Source organism: Pyxicephalus adspersus, chromosome 8, assembly GCF_032062135.1.
Source record: "Pyxicephalus adspersus chromosome 8, UCB_Pads_2.0, whole genome shotgun sequence".
NCBI lineage: Eukaryota > Metazoa > Chordata > Amphibia > Anura > Pyxicephalidae > Pyxicephalus > Pyxicephalus adspersus.
The window spans coordinates 63,926,777-63,949,056 of NC_092865.1; the positions used below are offsets into that span (position 1 = coordinate 63,926,777).

At 38.4% G+C, this 22,280-nt stretch overlaps 1 protein-coding gene across 1 annotated transcript in view; it reads left to right on the forward strand.

Moving 5' to 3' along the window:
- The first annotated feature begins 290 nt into the window (after positions 1 to 290).
- DCP1A (decapping mRNA 1A) overlaps positions 291 to 22,280 on the forward strand; it is a 46,560-nt gene continuing 24,570 nt past the window's right edge. Inside the window, exons 1-4 of the mRNA XM_072420946.1 lie at positions 291 to 449; positions 4,258 to 4,298; positions 5,668 to 5,795; positions 20,442 to 20,508. Coding sequence (XP_072277047.1) covers positions 315 to 449; positions 4,258 to 4,298; positions 5,668 to 5,795; positions 20,442 to 20,508 — 371 coding nt within the window. The 5' untranslated portion in view covers positions 291 to 314. The remainder of the gene's footprint in view (positions 450 to 4,257; positions 4,299 to 5,667; positions 5,796 to 20,441; positions 20,509 to 22,280) is intronic.

Genomic DNA, 22,280 nt, shown 5'->3' on the forward strand with positions numbered 1-22,280 from the left:
TTTGTGGTGAAATAATACAAATTGTAGGTCTAAAGGTGTGAAGAGACAGAACAGCTCTTCTGTCAGTGTGTGCTCCTTAAATTAGAAGATATAGGTCGGTATAAATGGGCCTCTCATTCACAATGCGGTCACTACAATGGAAACCCCGGGTTCACATATCAGATTTCACTACACACACCGGCTTTAGGCGCACACAGCGATTCCCCAACAGCGGGCGGAACCTTTCTCCTCGCGGAACTATATGTCGCGTAGCCAGCAGTGGACGGAAGTTTATGATGGTGCACTGGTTGGTGTGGTGCTGCTGCTGCTGCAAGATGGAGTCGCGGAGTAAAGTGGAACATGAGATGAGTTTGGCGGCTCTCCGCCGCTCGGACCCGTACATTAGCGGCATTGTGGATGTCACCGGGCAGGTGGCCCTGTACAGCTTTAGTGCTAAGGCCAATGAGTGGGTGAGTGACCCCTGACACAGCCTGTATAGGTGCCCAAAGGTGCTGGGGAGTTGTTTCTTCTGGTATCTATGGGTTACCACAGGCCAAGGCTCATCAGGAATATATCTAATAGACAGAATGTGCTGTCCTGTGTGTTTACATACTACTCTGACTTATATGTGTAAGCCTTGTCACCAAACACAGACAAAATAAGTTTATTATGTTTACTAACTACATTCCCTCTACATAAATGATTATCTGCTTTTAAATGTGTCTTTACATATACTAGAATATATGACAAATGCAGGAAAAGTCAATTTCATGTCACACCCCTCTCTTCCTCCCTGTATGCATAACCTTTTCCTTTTGGAAAGTGTTTAATAACTGGCTGTGCTGGCCCAGCTCCACCACCCCTCACCAAACACTTCCTACACATCCAAGATGATGCCACCAACCACTTTTAGAACTTGTAGATGATACATATGAGGGGATTTTATACTTTAATGTTTTTTTAAGAATACAAGGAAAAAAGGGAGACAAAGCAATAAAGTTGTGGGAGGTGGAATTGGATAAAATGTTGGTCCAGAATCACAATAGTCCAGCCAAGGATTGCAGGTGAGTTTAAAAGTGTTAGGAGTGTTCTTTCCAAAACAAGTCAGTTTATTATTGACTGACTTTGATTTAAAGCGTAATTAAATCTTTCTATCTCACCTGTCTGTGCTCCGGCGATGGGGCCATCATGTTACTGGAGCAGTCGCCAAACTTTCGGACCTCACAGACCACTAAATTCATCATTTTAAATCCCGCAGATCGTTAATATGAATTTTTGTAAAAAGATAAATACATTTGTAATATAATGATCTTCCTAATGGTGCTGACAAGGACTGTGGCGGTTCTGATTTATTGATCAGCTCACCGTTAAGTGAAGTATTACTATTGTTACTATTATAATTAGTTGTATTATCTTTGGTATTCCTAAAGAAACGCAAAATATTTGTTTGCTTGTTCTCACTCATTATGGGTTTATTTCATTCTAAGACCAAACAAGAAGTGATAGTTATCAAAGTTAAACTATATGATGCCATTAAATATAACAGGTAAATAAATACACAGGTAAGGTCATACTTACCTAAAAGACCATCTGAGAAATAAACAAACAAAACAACACAATGGGATGAGATCGGTATCAATACTGAAGCGTACGGCTCGGCAGCTGTTGCCTCATACAACTTAACACTACACTGACGTCACCCTGCACTTCCCTTGTTTTACTGTCTCTAGTACAGTTTGTAATAAAAGTGCAATATAAAGGCGAAAATTGTCATCCAGAATATAAGAATTTATTAGAATATTGTTTTTGTTTTAATATTAAGAAAACATAAAAAATGCAAACAATGTCCAAATTTTTCTGTGGACCACCAAAATGACCGCTGCTCCAGACTATTGATGCTGATAACACGATTAGTAGTATGATATCAATGTTGTTCTTTGCATTCTTGTACTGTTTGATGTATAGAATAGGTGACCATCATAGCCAGGTAGGTAAAATATTGGTCAGTGTACTTTGTCCTTACAAGAGCGATGCTGGGCAACAAAGCAGAATGTTGGCAGGGGATTGAGCCTAAGAGAAGGTAGGTGGGCAAGATGTCATCCTCTACAGCTTAATGTTAGGGAACTCACATTTCTGCTGGGTATAGATAAAAAGGCATTACACAAGTAAGATGTCTTCCATTTATAAGAGCACTTTATCAAAATAGGATTTTGCTTTAAGGCTGAACCCCAATCTTCCCTTCAATCTTGCACTACTGTACTTAAAGCGGACCTATCGTCAGGATTTTTACATAAAAGGGTAGACAACCCTATGCAAGATAAAAATTACCATAAGTCACAAATCCTAGGAGGCTTCTGGCTGCCCCTTCTGGGCATGCCCAATCCCGGATCTTTTTTTTAATGGGGGTTAAAAATGTCTCACACATGGGCAGTGCGAGATTGGGTGACTTAAGCTGGAAGACAAAAAGGAGGATGGCGGCACCTGGCACTCCTTCCGTGCTGGGACCCAATCCATGAAACCTCCGCAGGGATCAATGGTTCTACAGAGGTAAAGGTGAGTGAGGTTTTTTTTTTTTATTTTACTTCCCTTTTAACCTCCCTGTCGGTCTGATTAGGTCAGAATTTTGAATGTCAAAGTAGTACATTGTTTTAAATTTCACACCAGGTTACCCCCCCCCCAGCGCACTGCTGCCGCACGCTCACATGTTCCATTAAGTGGGGTCAGGGGACGGAGAACGTCGCTGGCTTGTGGGGACCAGGTAAGCCCCCTTACAATGTCACCCAAAGTGTGGCTTGGGGTTACCACTTTTGGTACTGAAAATGAACCCCCATGCCACAGGAATAACCGCCAGGGAAGTTAACATTGCATTAGAAGCTGCAGCTAATCTGAGCCCACCCTATTTCTTGGTTGAAAGATAAACATCATCATCTAGCCTTTTCCTGGCTAGCTTTGCTGTCCTTTATATTAGGTAGGTTTCAGATCTTTTTATTTATTGAAGCTCAGCATTACATTTGGGCGTTAAAGGGGACCCTCTGTGTGCAATAATTGCAATAATAGTTCTCCAGACTGATATCAACCCACTCCTTCCATTTGCATAACTCCATTCCAATGGTTTTAGCAGTTTTTTTTTTTTTTTTTTTTTTTTTTGGAAGAGTAGTAACTATGCCAGTCCTGCCCTTCAGCTATAATTTTTCTGCATTGCATAGAGAGTATTAGAAGCACCCTGCAATTTAAGTTTAATTATTATGTACCAGTCTGACACTCTGTGTCTCTAAGCTGTCTTGCACAGTTATAGCAGCCACTGGTATCTGACATGGCACGGAAGCCTCACTGTTGGAAGTACCTTAGACATCTTGTCCTCTCTGCAAGTCCAGGATTCCTCCCAAACTCTGCTGGGAATCTGACACTTATGGACGTACTGATCTTGTTGGGTTCCCCTGCTCCACGTCACTGTAGGACAGATCAATGATTTGGAAGTCAGCAGGAAGGACCAGTTAAATTGGTGTGGGACCCAGGAAAATAAGACTCCTGGAAGTGTCTGTTTTTCATTAAAATTCAGGAGGTTGGTTCCACGCAACTAAGTATTTTGAAGTGGCTCCTGTGGCAGGAGAGGTAAGTATTAAGTTATGTGCATTGATCATTGAAAAAAAACTAGTTTAAGACCCTGTCATAGGTAAGAGTTATGAAACCAGAGAGTAGGGTTTTTGTTTTCAAACAGTATAACAATTAGGTAATTATTTAAGAAAAAATCTAGACAGAGCTCAGCTGTTATTTTAATACTTTAACACTCACAAGGTATTTGTCAATCTGAGTAACATCAGGTGGATGCAGTTAATGTACTCCAAGGGGTGAAAAAAGTAGACACATTTTTGATTGTAGGGGACTATGCAAAATGCAGGGGTAATAGTGTCTCTAATGTGCAAGGAGTGGGGTTTTTAAAACTTAGTCCTCTGTGTGATTTGAGGTGGAGTAGGATTGAAAGGATTTTCCTTTGATTAGGTGAATCCCTGAAGCAGTGAAAGCAAAGCAGCACGCTCTGCTGCTTGGTCCCATGGTGTACTTCAGTAGCTTGGATCTATGTGGGGGGAGACTGAACTTGAACAGCTGGATGGGTAACATAGCCAGCCTGTGTCAACAGAGCAGCAACTAGTTTCTTACCTTTTCAATCCCCCTCTAAGGGTTGGCATAAACCAAGCTAACCCAACACTACATACACTAATATGTGCATCGATCTGCAGGTTAATATTACATTGTAAAAGTATCATTTTTTTCTTAGAGGAGAAGACTGATATAGAAGGGACCTTATTTGTGTATACAAGGTAGGTACGATTACATGGAAACTTGATGCTAAATATGTGTAATGTTGTCCTATAGAAGACTGATAAAAGTTTAGTCTAGGGCAACAAAACTTAATAAATCTATTTGCCATCAGGTAAACCTTAGATGCAAGTTGAGTAAAAGTGCATCTATCCTTATATGTTTACTTAGCTGCGCCTATGAAATTGAGTTGACAGCAATATGAAGAGCCTACAGCTATTATCATTGCACTTCCCACACATGCAAAGAAGTGGTTTCTGCATACACTTTTAGCAGATCCGTTTGCCCCTTCTGTGGCTAAATGTTGGGTTTTTCTCACAGTGATTTCAAGTTCTAACCTATGCACCTCTACATTAATGTATATGGAGAAGTTCACAGCCAAAATAAAATTAGATTGAGTAAAGTGAGCAGTAATCCGGGGTGCCATTTGGTGCTCTTAGTCCCCTGACTGTAAGCAGGGGCTGTAAGGAGGTCGCAAAGGGCTTAGAAGTAAGCAGTGTTCTCAGAGGGTCACAGGGGGTGCAAAGGTGAGCAGTGCTGGAAGAAGGTTGTAAATAGGGTAGAAATAATGTGGGGAGAGTGGTGCAGAGGTAATCAGTGTTGCAAGAGGGTTTTGTTGGGTGGGAGTAGGGGGGTGCAGGGGTGGGCATTGTTGGAAGAGGGTTAAAGAGTCTGTAAAAATTAGTGTTAAGGGATTCAGGGGATGCAGAGGTGAGCAGTCTTGAAATATGGTTTCTGCTAGTGAAGAGGTGATGGGGAAAGGGTTGTGTTGGCTTTGGATAAAGGATATAGGGGTCAGTTTTCAGTGTTGAAAGAGAGCTTCCTAGTACGTAGCCTTACTATTACATGCTGTATATGTAAAGAAATTGCTCTGAAAACAGCTGTGTATGCTTGGATGTGCGTCATATGCTGCGGATCATTGCACTCTGTACATTTTATATTTCTGTACTCATTCATTCTATATGTTTAATACATATTCCTGATTGCAGTGTTCATTACCTAACCAGTTACTGTTTACTAAGTGGACCATGATTATTTTAATGATGTTCTTCCTTAAGGTTGGCTCTCTGCCTTTATGGTGTTCCAAAAAAAGTAATGTAATGGAAGAATTTTGGATAAAGTGGGAAGGAATTGGAATTCCTGTTGCTTTTTAACTTCATTAGTGTTCATGAGTCTGTGTTGACTAGCCTTTGTTCACTTTAAACAGGTTTTGCATTTCCATACATGTCTGAGTATTCAAACTAGCTTGGAGAAAGTCACGCAGGTCAAACGTACATAAACCTTAAATCATCTAACATTGATCCTATTCAACACCTTGGACAGCAGTAAAATCTTTAAAAGCATTTAACCTTCTTTATCTCTACTTTTCAGGTCCGCATCTCCGCACCATTGCTTTACGATAATGAATCGTCTTAACATGCACAATTTGGTGGAACCCGTAAACAAAGATCTAGAATTTCAGCTTCATGAACCTTTCTTGCTGTACCGGAACTCAAGTTGTGAGTATCATGAAAAGAGTGTGCATTTGTAAGAACTTTCCTTATAAGAACTGCATTTTGATTCTGTACGTGGTGTGCAGTAGTTTTATGTATTCCCATGCACAAAGATTATTATTATTATTAAACAGGATTTATATAGTGCCATTATATTGCACAGCACTGTACATCAAATAGGGATTTCCATTAGAATATTGGAAATAGGGAAATCCAGAAGATTTCCATTGTCCATGGTTTTAGCTGAAACAGTGTTGGGACAAGGTCCTGTAGCATCTAGGATTAGAAGGTCAAAGTTCACCTTCTTAACTTCCCCAGTGAACTATTTCAGCAGTGTATTCCTGATAATTTCACAACCACATCTACTAAAGCATTTAAAGTGGCTGCTTCTTCTTCACAATTTGGCTCTGAGCTGCCAAGACAGCTGGAATCTTTGGAAACCCAATATTAAATATTGTTTTTAATTTTTTCTAGGCTTGGCTGCTCTACATTACATACATAGCTAGTTTATCATTGTGCTTCCCATGGAATGTTTTTAAACTCTTTTGAAGTTTACCATATGCACATTATAGTACAGTGAGCATTAAATCTGCCAGGCCATCTATTAATTATAAAATACATTGACATGGACATAATTAAATTATTATGAAAGCCAAAGAACTAGCCTCTGAAAAGGTCAGCTATAGCTACCTCCTTATATCCTCATTGTTTATTAAAATTCTTTCTGTTTGAAAGGCCCGGTCGTCATCTGTGTGGACCAAAAACAAGGCTGCTTCCCACTACCACTAAGTGTTTTTGTCAAATGGGCTAAGTAGAGAGATTTGCTTTAAGAAGGCCACGTATGACCATAAGTACCCTTACCCTAACCCCTAGTATTGGGCCTTTTCAAAACATATTACATTTTTGGTAGATGCTAGCTTATTATTTTCCTTCTTATTATTCCAGGGGACCTTTTTAGTGAAATCTCTGCATGTGGCCACTGTAATGGGACCCACATTGTTAGATTTGTAGGGAGAGTACAAATTTGGGTCCTTGAATTCACAGAAATAGATGGGAGCTCCTAAACAGACAGGAAAAAGTAAGGAATTATGTCAGAGTGGTCACTGTTGGGGTAACCTGGACACATGAGGGACCAGCAACTGACTTTCCATTTTAGGTTCTATAATTTTAATATTAAGTTATCAGTCAGGTACAGCAGGAGATTGAGCTGCCTTTGCATATTTGATTTCACATGTAAATAATGGAAGATTGACGATGACATGCTAAATTTTATTTGTAAGCCTGCAACAGAAAAAAAAAAACCCTAACACCCAGTTAGTTTTGCTGACCATGAAACCTTTAAGAATAAGCCATTGCGGTTAGAATTTGAAGGTTATGTAGCTATCAACACTTTTTTCATACTGTTGCTATAGAAGTCAGCTTTATTTGTTGCAAAGTGGAAACAATAGGCTGCTTACGTGTTTTGAACAATAGAGTTCTAGCTCTTTTTTTGCTTTGAATTGGAACACTATGTTTGATATGTGTAAGTGCGCAATGTTTTATCCTCGCTATGAATGTAGAAGTTTTTTTTTGTTTTGTTTTTTTGGTATAAAAAAGGAGCAGTATGAGATGCACTGATTGATGCTACTATACACAAGGTGCCCTGTCAAAGGACACAGATGGAATTCAGGTCGTGATTGTTTATTACAGCATAGTAATAATTCAGGTTTACCTACGAGTATCGGCAAGGGGGTCGGATGTAGATGAACACTAGCTAAGTATAGACAATTGCCTGTCATAAAGCTGGTTAAGAAAGTGGATTAATTGCATCCATGCCACTTATTTTACATTTATTTTGTATTATAATTATCGTCCAATAGTATGATGGTGATGTAGGGATTTTGAATATTTGAGCAGCAGCTTCTACACACCAAAGGTTTTTCACAATCATGTTGGGTTGTGGTAGGAATTAATGACTCTAATAACAGAAGCGCTACACTAAAATTATTATTATTATTATTATTAAACAGTATTTATAAAGCGACAACATATTACGGAGCGGTGTACATTAAATAGAGGTTTCAAATGACAGACCGTGACACAGCAGGAGGAGAGGACCCTGCCGAGAGAAGCTTACAATCTAAGAGGTGGGGGAAGTATCACACAATAGGAGGGGGGATATGGAATAGTGGGAAGTAATGAGGGTTGATACTGAAGTTCAAAAACAATTAATCCAATGACAAAGCCAGTGTATTTTGTGTACTGTGGCTCTGTCTTTTTATTAGGACATAAAGGTGAAAGTTTGAAACAATGTATGTGAACTCAAAATAAATATTGTGGAGTGTTTAAATTCTAAGTTTGCACAGCATCCATCAGCAACTGGTTTATATGGCTATATGTCATAAAATTGGAACCGCTTTAATGCGTTTCCTAAAAGTGTCCCCATGACAGTTCCTTACTGTATCCAAAACCTAAAGTTTTAACTTAACAAAAACTTATTGTATACCCTTCTTTTCTGCTTTGGATATTGTAAATGGATTTTGTAATGGTCAAGAATCCCAAAAATCTGGCAGGACAACAGATATTTATTCCACCAGGCCCCCTACAGATATTCAGAAGTATAGACGTGTGCAGTTCACATTCTCAGCAGATACCCCTGTTGCCATTGATATCCCATGGATTTGGTAATATCTTGGGCAGAAATATCCAACCTGACTGATCCCTTTATCAGTTGGTGAAAGCTATTAAACATTAGGAGGAGCAGAGTATTGCCTGGAGCAGGAGAAGAGTTTGGAGAGGTATGATGGTTTTATGGCCCCCGGCCCTCCCATGGCACTTTGGACCTTTTGTAGGCAGAGATTCACATAATCAGGCAGATAAGGAACTATTGGATTGGGTATATTTGCTAAAAACAGGGGACCTTAATGGTGCTTCCAACTGAATTTCCTAAGGTACCATATCTGTTCCTGGATCAAGACACTAGTAATGACATTTTTAAGATCTTGGTGTGATCACTTACAATGGAGTCCTTTGAAAATCAGCAAGGGTCACTAGAACATAAATGTTTTGTTTTAATAACCTGCTACCATCACCACATAACAAAATAACAACACTGTAGGTGGATGTAGTTATAATGGGTTTGGGTTATTTGTATTAGTAAGTTAAAGCTAAATTACGTGTGTGTGTGTGTGTGTGTGTGTGTGTGTGTGTGTGTGTGTGTGTCCGTCCCCAACACTAGGGAAATAAACCTATCCCAGATATAAACCCTACAAGACATAGTTGATCCAGAGGAAGGCAAAAAAACCCCGGGTACAATTTTCTTCAACAGAGGAAAATAATTCCTTCCTGGTTCAATGAAGCAATCGGATGTTCCTTGATCAACCGTCTCTGTTATTTTTACTTAAAAGCCTTAATCCCCAGTTATATTCTGTGCTTCTAGAAAAACATCCTTCTTTTTCTATAATAGTTGCTGAAACTACTTCCTGAGGGAGCCGATTCCACATTTTCACAGACCTTACAGTGAATAATCCCTTCCTTATCCCGAGCTTAAACTTCTTTTCCTCCAGACGCAAGAGTGCCCTCTTGTTCTTTGTAATGATCCCAAAGTGAATAATTAGGAAGAAAAGTTCTCTATATGGACCATTTTTATATATATATATATATATATATATATATATACACACACACACACACACACAATGAACAAAACCTGAAATGTAGCTTTACATTTTGATTTGGTTTGTTTTTTAATGAATGTGTACTGTATGTAAGAATGAGTTCTTTACAAGTAAACATCTGACACATGATAAAGAGAGCACATTTTATTTTTTGAATCCTAACAAAAGAAAGAAGAAAAGTATATACAAAACCACATCATATTCCCTTTACACTCCATGACAGAATAGAACTTTTGGGGGCTTCAAAACACATGAATTGTTTTGCTGCAATCTACTTTGTTACTTTAAAGTTTGTAATTGTGTACCTTTTGTTCTTTAGGAACATTGGATTGCTTTGTCGCCTTTGACTAATGAGCTCCATAATGAAAACTGACGCAGTACTATTACTTTTACCTATGTATTGTTTTTAGCCTAATTACATCGGCTGCATGGTGAAAGATATGAAAACAAATGAGGAACATTTCTTTCTTGACAACATGCAGAACCACAGCAACACATTTTTTTTAAGCTAAAGCAGATAAAATAGACACAGATTAATGCAGATATGTATTTGTTATAACCCTTTTTTTTTTATTCTGTTTATGTATTACATTTGCTTGGTATTCTTTTATACATCAATCATTTGAGAAGAAGATGCAGAACTAGGAGCAAATTAACCACCTGGGCGTTTTACTGATGTCTGGATTTCTGTACCAAAAGCGGTACACTGTTTTTCATGAATTTTTTTTTTTTTTTTTTTTAAATTGTAGACCTGTAACCTACAGAAATATGTCTGAACAAGGGTCTAGTAGATATCCTGAATATAATAAAGTTTGAAACACACAATCATGTAAAAAAAATAAATAAATAACTTTATTAATAAAATTAAATAACACAAAAATCAGCTTAAACAAGAATGCATAATTCAATAAAAAATACTGAAAATGCAATAATTCGGTATACTGTATAGTAATATATTTTTCTAAAACACCTCCCTAGTGTGGTAAATTTTAAAACTTCACATACCTATAGACAAAACCACATAAATATATTTTTTATTATTTTGTATTGGATTGGATACAGGACTTTGTATTGAATCCAATACAAAATATTTGAATTTCCCGCTACGATGCCCGTCGATGGACGTATGCACTGACATCATCAGCAATCGCAGAGGGACGCGTACACAAATGCCGGGTGTTCTAATTCCTTCCATACTTCCATGCAAAAAAAAGCAAAACATTTTTTGCATGGATATTCATTTTAGATTGTAGGCAATAATTCTTGGGCATAACTCACCGTAATATGTCCAAAATTTAAAAAATGTAATAATAAACTTTAAATTTTTTTTTTATAAAACAATTATAAAAAAAAAATTATTAAAAAAAGTGTATAATGTAATGTAACTGTACAGTAGCTTATATATATATATATATATATATATATATATATATATATATTATATATTATATATAAAGATTTCTTTGTATTGGACTCAATACAAACCCCGGAGATCGTCACTGCACACGCCGGATGAAGACAGAAGTGGACAGATGTCTCTGGAGGAGCTGCAGGGACAAGGTAAGTAATTTTTTTTCAGTCGTAATCCGATTGTCATACAATGTTGTATGACAATCGGATTGCACTGTAACGCGTGTTTATATTTTTAGCTACCCCGCACCTGGTTCGGGGTAACCGATAGTAGCAAGTTTTCTTACCCCGTACCAAGCGCGGGCTAACCGCCCAGGTGGTTAAAGTCCTGTGTTTTTTAATGTGTACACAAGAAACATGATTTTAGGAAGGGGAAAACAAAGGATACCCCAATCCAGTGGACCGTAGGTCCACTTTTTCGGACCTACGGACTACTAAACCTACGGGCTATGGACCGCGCATGCGCGGGGAGCTGTGTGTCACTCAGAGGGTAAGAAACTTCCCCCAGAGAGACGTCATGATGTCAGAAAGTGACAACTCTCCCATCGCAGGCTCAGACATCCAGAGACACAACCATCCCATCGCCCTGAACCTGCTGGATGGTGCATCGGCCAGAGCCACAAACCACCGGTGGCAGAGACTGCTGCCCTAATCAGTCTACTGCTCTTTTATGATTTAGTAAGTAGACTAAGGCTACATACACTCGTCCGATGATTCTCGTCCAATAATCGCCTGAGGGCTGATATCAGACAATAATCTGGCCTGTGTACAGCAATCATCATTCATGGATCTGTCCTAGCAGATCTACGAACGGTGGTAATGGAAGTGAAGGGGAAAGAGTGCAACGAGGCTCCCCCTCCCTCGTTCGCCCCCCCCTTCTTTTCAAAGGCAGACTACTACTACTAGTTTTGAATGTTTGTTATTACCTAATTGTATTTCCCTGGAATTCTCCTTTATTTTACCCTTACTGAAAGAAATATGCTAGCTGCCTCCAGTGGACAATTACCTGCTTCACAGACCTTGATATTTTAAGATTCTGATGTCGGCCAAGTGTACAGGTCAGGTCTTCACACTTAAATGGCTTCATGCTTGTTTCAGGTCAGTGAAGGAAGAAATATACAGCCAGCATTTTAGAATTGACTCTACAGTGGCAACTTATTTTATGTATTTCTCTTAATAAGCAAACTACAGGCAATTTGTAGATCTTCGTTGTAGGTGAGGTCACCAAAGTCATGCCCACAGCTTGGTTTATTGGAGAGGATTTTCCTAGCTGCAAGGGGAGTGAGCAATTAGGTAGGTAAGCTTACTTACCCTATTTTAGACAGTGCCTGGGCAGAAAAACCCTTTGCAGTGCAGGTTTAGCTCCATTGCAGATGTTCTTTTCATATTTAGCTGGAGTTCAGCTTTAAATCGACCTGATTGAGCTTTTATCAAAATGTTTTTTCTTGCACCCTCATCATACATTGAAGAAACCTCATCTTCTTTGACTTGACTGAGGAAGAGCTCTCAACTGTTTGCAGAAGATAGGGAGGTGAATGGCGATGCTTCAAATTTGAGACTCCCCTGTTGATAAGCGGCCAGTGTAGAATTTGTAGGTGAGCCAAATCATTTAATTTTTGCTGTTTTTATAAAAGGAATAGCTGCTTTTTACTACAAGCACCCAGTCCCCTGAATTGTGCAGGACTGCAGAACTATCAGGTGCATCACCCTGTCCATGAGGGGTCTGCATTGCTTCTCTCTGTTGTGTGCTGAAGATGCCACAGGCGGTGTCAGGAACATATCACAAAGTCTCTTGATGTCTCAGCGTGACATGAGGAAAAGGGATTTTAAACACAGTTACTATGGCAGCTGAGCTTCAGGCAAACTAAACCGGAGACGAATATCTAACAAGTGAACGGCGGTCTATTTTCATTTATGTGGAAACCTAGAGTCCCGCTTACAAATTTGTGGCGCTTCACAAGCAATGTTTATTCCTTCGTCAGGATCCAGTAGCAGCATATATGAAATATCTTCTTGCTAATATATGCAAATATGTTAAAAGGAGAAAAGCATCCATGCATTGTAGAATTTTGTAGTGTTTATGTGGTTTTCATTATTTCCTAGTAAATGTAAATTGACTTTTGTATGATACATTTTGTACACAGAGGTTGTGTTATGCCTAAGGTTGTAATTTGTGCAGAAAATAAATTCTAGCTTATCATATGCAATAAAATCATCAAGAAGCCATTCAGATCATTTACATTGTAGTGTGCTAATGAAGATACCCCAGTGATTTAAATGGGCTGCCAACACATTGGCAGAGATGGACAGGCATCATTTATTTTCCACCAATGTAGCCCATCACAAGGAAGATGTGTTATGGAGCATTTCAGTGCAGATGTGTTGCTTATACAATGCTTTGAGAGCCAATCAAAATGCATTGTCACAATACATAATTGGACCCTTTCTTCCTTATAATTGACGAACATCTAACTGCATGTTGAGTCTCTGATACCCTAAAATGTGTCGTTTAAAAGCACAGATTTGTGATTCTATGTTAGGGGAGGTACCTTGGTTCAGACCAATGATGCTTCCTTACCATGAACTTGCAAAGAAAAAAAAATTCCCTGCCAGCCTTCAGACAAATCTCCTGCCCTGCTGGAACAAGAGTTTGGGATATGAAGATTAAATAGGCAGCGGCAAAGTGACATGCCACTAATGCACTTTTTTGTGGGCACCACAGGAAGTGATGGGGTAAGTGGCCACATTATTCCCAAAGAGAGACCATTAAGGTGCTACTTTTGAACTAATCAAAAGCATTTTGTAAAATTAACAAAGGAAGACAAGGAGAAATGATGCAGCCGGTCACTAATATACTTTATAAACCCAACAAAAAACATTTAATGTAGTTCACATTATCTGACTTGAATGTGTTGGCAGCTCTAGTTTTCCTTTTGAGGCATAACAAATATCCATTCAACCTGTTAAAAATCTTGTCCTGAATTAAAATGTTATATTATCTATAATATTATATTGTTATTTACCTCTTTAGCTATTTAGGAGAGGAAAAGGTGTAGTCCAAACCAGGAAAGCTGTTTAGGGTGATAACACTGCACCTCTATAGAATCCTGGGACAAGAATTGTCACTGGTTTAAATTAAATAAAAAAGGAACAAATGCCTTAACAAGAAACATCACATCAGGTAATAGTTGCCCAAGACGAACGGTCATGTTCAGCTCAGGGATCCATGCCGTCTATCAACTTGCCACATCGGAATAATAAACGACTGATCAGGAACCACAGCTGTTCGCTCCTATAGAGGAGTGCATTCCAGGGTGCTGGTCTCTCCTCTGCCCCTCTCTTTTCTCCATAGAACAGAAAAGCTCTTTGTGTACATCACTCGTTCGTTCATTTGTCTCCGGAAACAATCCCAAAGAATTTTTTCCAGCTACAATCCTTTGACGTCAGAAGCCTGTACAAGACTGTTGAGCTAAAATATATTTTTTTAATTTGTGGGTGGATTAGATGACTTTTAAGTAAAAGACAAACAAAGCAAAACTCCAACTACTACTTTTTGGCAGTTACAGAAGCAGTTTTAGTTTTCTTTTAGATACAAAGGTGTACTCCATAGGAATAAAACATGACTGCTCTCAGTATCCCTTTAGGTTTGTCCCAAACCCTGTCACTGGCATTTTGCTGGACATTTCTTCTGTTGCAGGAAGTGTGAAATGAATACATCTAGCAGGATCCACAGGTAACTAGTGTTGTTACAGGAAGGGCTCACCTGTAATTGGTGTTAAATGCAGGCTGCAATATGTTTGTCCTTTATTATGTTGCCCATAGTTTTAATCTCCTGAAACATAACTTTTTTTACAACCTGAAATGGGTTTTCAGGCCTCTCAAGCAAATAGTGTTTTGCTATATTTCCTCCATTCATGTCCTAATTAAATTCTTGTCAGTACCCAGCCAGCGAGATGGATATTTGGCAGCTGCTTAGGAGAAAAACAGAACATGAAGATCAGTGTTTAGCTTTAGGAAATCTGACGAAAGGTACAATTTTTTTTTTTAACATTTGTTTCTTGTTGATACATCTGAAGCCCAATGTTTTTGTTTTATGATTTTCCTTTTTATAATTAACACATTTTTGGGGTTTGGGTTCGTGCATAACATTTGTCCTGGTACCCCTTCTCACCAAGACATTGAGAAAATATATAATGATTGCCACTAGAACAGAAGGCAAGGACACATTTTTCATTGATGACAACTAAGGAGGGATTGCCTCTCATTTCCTGTTATGTTTCCAGGACCGGAAGAAATGGAAATTTTTTACATTGGCAGGGAAAAAAAAAATTGCAATAGGGGCTTTAATCATTCTAAAATATGATTTCAAATATAATTTGCATTTCATATGTGCCTAGATTAATGGAAGATACAGATGTATACAGATATGTATTCTTCCATTAATCTATTCTTCCAATAATCTTTGTATTTTGTAAATGCAAAAAGTACCTGAATTGGTTTTGGTATTAGCCACTTTCTAGTACAGCAGAACTCCAATTGGAAGAAGTGTGAAGTTGGCTGACGGATGGCTTTCAGTCTACTGTTTTCTTTTACAGTCAGGTGATAGGTAGAAGACTTTACAATACTGGTTCAACAGAGTAAAAAAAAAAAAAGTTTTAGAGAAAGTGGGGTCATCTGCCTGGCTGTGCCTTGTGGCTCAGCTGTGTAAATTTCAGAACCTGATGGATTGAAATGTACAAATAATTCGGCAGGTAAGAATTACCCTTGTATGTATTTAATGCTAAACTGAACCCTGTTTATACTTTACTGTCCCCACCGCCATATTGTTTTTTTGTATTGTAACTCCTGCATTGGCGCGCTGGAGTTCATGTAGTCGTCGGTAGCTGCTCGCACTACTATGCACAGTTGCAGAAGAAATAAGCGGGTGAGTATGTTTTATTGCAGAAGGAGCATCACCTATTCCTTTTTGCAAAAAAATCCTGATTGGAAAAAAAACTAAAGTGGAGCTTTAGTTCTGTGTATGTAGTTTTCTTAAAATTCAGTATCAACCATCAGGTAGTTGTCTTTTATGACACAAATTTGTTAAATGTTAGGCTCCTGGCTGTTTCTGGATTCATTTCTCCAAGTCGGTTCGCCGGCTCAAGTATGCAGCATGTAAGGTTCATCTGCATACACATTATGGGTTGGCTTTTATTTATATATAAAATATGTCACAGATACTGTCATGTTTTTAAAAAATACTGTGTTTGTTCCCTTATGGGTCCAATTTCTACTCCCTAAAATGTCTGAACTTTGGCTAAGCTTGTTGTTGGAACACCAGCCTTTCCCAGAGCCAGGTTATGTAACGTCAGCACAATCAGCACTTCAGATTGGTGATATGATATTGCAGATGTCGTGGGCTGAGTTGCCCTCACCCTGCCTCTTATCACTTCCTAATGCAGTCCAGATGCTCCTAATGTCTGCACTGTTTGAGGTATCCATCTGTTTGTATTTGTCAGATACCATAATGCCATATTGGGCCTGATTTAAAAAAGTTTCAAGGCTGGAGAGGATACACTTTTATCAGTGATCCAACAAACCTGGAATGTATTTATAAAGTCATTTGCTATTGGTTAGCAAATCTTCTCTGTCCTGGACCAGACCCGTTCCACGTTTACTGTATCACCCAGCTTCACTGATAAGTGTATCCTCTCCAGCTTTGGAGCTTTAGTAAATCAGGCCCATAGTGTTGGTAAAAGTGTATACTACAACTCAAGCTTTTTACATCCAGATAGATTCCCATCTCTTTTCTAACATCTTTGTGCAGCTTAAGGTAAAAACCTGTAGTTGGAACTGATAAAAAAAAAAGTTATGGTAAGGCTTTAGGCTTTAGGTTCACTTATAATAGAACTTTGTAGGAAAATATATTTGTCAGCAGGAACAAATTGATTGACTTAAATGTTTCTTCTGCTAGCAAGTTTCAAATGGCTTGTCACCTTTTCCCTCCGTAACTAGTCAGCACGAATTGATGGAACTCCCTTTGTCAAGTGTCTGGTTCCCTATTGTTCTATAGGGGAGTGTTTAACTCCAATAAAAAATAAAACCAGGAACAATTAGAATCTTTGTTTAGGCCTTTGTTGCTGTCAGAGGCCTTGCTAAAGACAAACCCCTCAGTTCATATTTAGGTAATTTGTTAGATGGACAGAAAATGAGTGGAAATCTATCCAGATGGACCCCAGAGAGCATTAGGAATGGACAAAAGTTCTAACCTTTCCCCACTGCTTTTTTTGTTCCATGCTAGCAATTCTTTTTTGGAGGGAGAGAGGAATACAGAGAGTCAAACAATCGATTAACTCTATTTGCAGAGTAACAGAGGGGAAAAGGAAGAGCACTGCACGTTTTTCAGTAACTTGTCTTCTGTCAGATACCTCGGTGTGTTATATTACTGTCAAGTCTGACATTGCATCCTTCTGCTGGAATTTCCACATGACTCCGTGCCAGCTGCACAGAAGGAGCCCTCTTATGTTGGCAGACAAATGCTGATTTGGGATCTAGTTCTGGGCTTAGCTAGTCAGCTTTTGGCATCTCTTATCTCGCCGTGCTCTATGTTATCACTTTGAGTCATCTTCAGTTCTACCACAACCAGGTTTTTGATGCTGCATTTATGGAGAGGTGCTGCTTGTCGTGTGTTTTGCTACCTCTTACCGAGTGTTGCTTATTTGTACAAATATTCTAACTAAATTTTCTAGAGAGTAATTTGTTAAATCAATACTATGTCTTAGTCTGTTTTTGTAGTGATACACCTAAATTATCAGTGTTCTCCCCAGCCCTTTTAGCTGGGCGCACCGCTGGGCACTTTTCAGTAACCACCCGGCTGGTTTTGGGTGGTTACTGAAGAGTTGGGTCACAATACAGCAGCTGCCACCCATTTATAATCTTGCCACCCAGCTCAGAAAATTTTCTGGGTTCAACACTGATTATGATAAAAAAAAACCTTAAATTTATGTAAACGTAATTTCAATCACTAAAATTTACCAACTAACTGCTTGATTTGAAAAATGGACCCATTCTTTCCAATATTATGTTTTTTTTTTTTTCTTCCTTCCTTCAAGCATTACCGCATGACAAAAAGCACCAACTTTTTGTGTTTAGCGGGTGGTCCTCAAAAGGTATATATAAGCCTATGACACAGGACATCATGCTGGGAAACCTAAATATACAAAATGAAGGCAGGTAACACAAATGATTCATTTTGTTTATTATTTGTGTGTCAATGGTGACCCTGTGTAGCCTCAGATGCCCCTGTTTAATCTTAGATGCAAACATTACATTAGCATCATTATTATTACATTTACAAAGAAAGCGCAGGGTTACCCCATACCCAGACAGAGGATTTAATTGCATCCAAACATTGTTTTTAGATTAAATATGCATACATTTTTACATTTAATTCACACATTTTAAAATATCTGAAATGTACTTTATATACTGTACCATTTTTCCAATATATGTTTAAAACTACATTGTAAACTTTGGAAACTTGCTTAGGTCTGACTGACTGAAGTGGTGAACTAGTTAAAGTGCTGGAAGTTTTCAGTACAGACAGCTCAGGGACATCCTAACACAAAAAAGATTTATTATAAGTTGTAGTGTATTTTCTTTGTTTATGTTCTATATCAAGGATCTTCCCTTGGACAAATAGCAGCTGAAAAACTGCTCAGCTTCATTTTTTTACTACCCTGCTTGTAATTAACTGTTCTGGTTTAGATATTGCCAACTTTTCAAGTGTTGATATATTGCTATTAAACCATTGAAAGGTATACAACAGTGAACATGAAAAATAAAGTGTTCATCCAAGGATTGCTGTTGTGTACCAATCCATCCCAGGCACATATGCTGCCTGTCTGATTTAGGAACCCCTGCTTTTTATTAGCTGTTCCCAGCTGTAGGCTGCATGTGGTTTTTTGAATGCAAAAAAAAAAAAAAAAGTGGCACTTTACAAAATATTGGTGTGTCACAGCAACACATCCACCAGAAGAAAAGGGGAGTTACACATCACAGGTATGGGAAACTATACTTCCAAAACCCTGTGAAGGTCTTGGTTTTCAAGTAGGTGAGGATTATTCAGAAAGAAAAGTAAGACTAAGCACACACGTGCAATAATTGTCTTTTATTTGTACAAATATTCTAACTATTTCTTCTAGAGAGTAATTTGTGAAATCAGGCGTGCAATAATTATCATTGGAAAGAATCTTTCACGATCCTTTTCAAAGAGAAACGACTGCGTGATGGATGAGCACTGTGCATATAGCACCGTTCTGCTCTATGGAGAGGGAAGGGGGGAGAACGATGGAGCAGCACTCCGCTGTGCTCTCTCCCTTCACTTTCATTACGATCGTTCGGTCAGCCATCGTCCATGGATCCGGCAGGATGGTTGTTTGGAAGATGGACGACGAGCACTGTACACAAGAAAGATTCTCGTCCAATATCAGCCCTGTGTATGTAGCCTAAATTGAGTGTATTTACTAATTTAAACACTGTTGCAGGATTTTCCAAGTAGTATCAGTAGCCAATTGGTCTCACTTGCTACCTCGTACTATTGCTCTCTGTACCACCCTGGCAAGTCTTTGTGAAATATCTTTGTAGCCCTGCATAAGAAAGGTTAGCTAATTGGGTTAATAAAAAAAGCTGCCCGTGTGAGCGTTGTATGCGGACACTGGCACATCTGCTATTGGCAGCAGTAAATTATGCATGTGACAAGGACACCCAGAAACGGGAACAGGTTAGCCCTGCACTTTCAATTGGCACGATAGCAAATGTTGTTTGTAATGCAAGAAGGCTTTGAACTGCAAGACAACGGATAAGGCAAACCAAAACATCTGCTTGTTGGAGCCGCTAACAAAACTTGGATCAGTACTTGGCTAACTGGGTGCTCTGAAAGGGTTCCCCAATACAAACAGGTTGTACGTGTGCCTTTTTAGTGCTGTTAGTATTCAACCTTGTTCTCCAGCAGCCGGCTTTCATATCGGAGAGCTCTGAACATCAGTCAGCTCATAATATACATAATACCTACATTTATATATATATATATATATATATATATATATATATATATATATATATATATAGCTAATAGGTAATGTTTAACTTTTAAAGCTGTCTTCAGGGTATTTCATGCTTTCTAAGTGTAATAGCCCATTCGCAATGACTCTTTTAGCAAGACTTTTAGCAAATGTTGACAGGCACTGACCATTGATACCCAAAAAAAATCACTAACTAGCACTAAAATGCCAGCTTCCAGATATTTTCTTTTTTTTTTTTTTTAAAGCCAGCCGCCTCCAAACATATAATATAAACTAGCCTCATTGTGTAAAATTGAGTTTATATTATCCTAGCATTTTAATACAGTTGTATATGTCAGGAATCACTTGCAGAGTGAACCAGCCCTAATCATAACAAATGTTTTTGCTTCTTAATCATAAGTTTGACATTTGAAATTGCACAACTTGTGGGTGGTTTGTGGTTATCTTGTGTGACTGGAGAAGATGCATATTAGGAATGATAGCAGTTCTTATCTTATGTTTTTATGTGTCTTTATCTCTTTTAGTGTCCATTTACAGTATCTGGTTTTATGACAAGAATGACTGCCAGAGGATTGCAAAGCTGATGACCCAGTGAGTATGATTGATGAATCTTACCCGGTTCACCTCCAAAGAAGCCTTTAAAGTACTTGTCAGGCGATGGGGAACAGAGTGGGCTTGCTGCATTTCCATGTAATGTCTAAACTGTTATTTTAATGATGTAAAAGCAAACTTGGCAGTCTTTTTGTTTTGCTCATTTTAAAGGCATAATGCCTTTTATTTTTTTTAAGCTAGGCACTATCCATTTTAAAAGGAGTACAGTTGATTGGGTAGACTCTGCTTCTTTTTTTATCTTCTTAAAGGGAGTCATACACTTTCAGGTATAGGAGTACCATGGGACCCACCAGTCCATAACGCTACAATAATTAAGGCTTTCTACAGATGTTAGCATGCTGTCTCTGGAAATAAACTTTCTTGATTGATGCTAGAATGAACAGTTCAGTTCTTTGGAAAAAGGGACAAGTGGGAGGCACCCATAGGAAAATACCTTTGCTTGTACCCAGTTGGTCGTACATTAATCCTATAGGACTGACAGATAAACAAAGTCAGAGGATAGCTGTATAAGAGGGTGTAGATGAACATTCAAAGATTGAAGAGTGAAGTCCAAACTCCTGATCTGCATTATTTTCTAAATCAATCACATAGAAAATACTGGAGCCACCAATTTTGCATAATAGCTAGGCAGCTAGCATTTACAGAAATTGAAGTCAGCAATGGCAGCACTCATACTTACAGGTGGGGACCTACAACATAGGGACTGTAGGTTTGTTCGTAAGTTGAATTTGTATGTAAGTTGGAACAGGAACATTATTTTAATAAATGCAATTAGGACAGATGTTTGTCTAAACATATTAGGCAGAATGGTGTCTGTTACTGTATATAGTCCACACTGAGTTATTCACAAACAAAGCAAAAAAAAAAAAATCAAACAAAATCCTTATGGAGTCTAGACATTCATTAACTTCTGGGAGCAAGTTGTGCTTTGATATGCAAAAAGAAACAACTGCAGAGTTTGTCTTGGTCATTAAAGAGTTACAAGAGGTTCCAGAAAGAGATTACCCCCCTAAGATTTCCTCAGCTGTGTTTAGCAAAATATTTCTCCTGCACAGGAAGCCAGGTTTGTATCTAAGAGGCGTCCATATGTCGAATGTCCTTAACCCAGGGACTACCTGTATAGGTTTTATTTAGTACTGGTGTCAGGGTGGGGGCTGATGGGTGATGGAAGGAAAGGAGGCAGAAGTACACTACAGGGCAGATGAGAATACTTTATTTCTGCTGCTTTGGATAAGAGCATATTGCAAAATACTGCAGTTATTCTTTCTATGCCTCAAGATAAGAATCTCCCGAATTCTTCCTTAAAAGGTATGCTTAGTTGTTGGTGCATAGTTTTCATTATCCTGAAATAACTATTCTATAGTCATATCACTGCTGGGTCTGAGAGGCATTTAAAGCCACAGGTTTTGACATTAACTCAAGTTTAAAAAAAAAAAAAAAAAAAAAAAAAAATGTTTTGACTGTACTATTTATTAGGACTGAACTCCCGGCAAATATTAAAAACACAAATATTAAAAATATTTTGAATTTTTTTTTTGTTTATTTAAATTCTGTTATTGTAAGTGCTTAAACTTGATTTGGCAGCCTGTTGTAACTCCACTAGTTCAGACTTAAAAGGGTGAATTGGTAGATGGGTTTGTGTTAAAAGTCAATCAGGTGTGCTTACTAAAAGACTGATGGTGAACTTGCTGACAAAGGGAAAGAGCATAATGAGGAGGGAAATGAGCTCATAAGACTCCTACTTCTCCTTC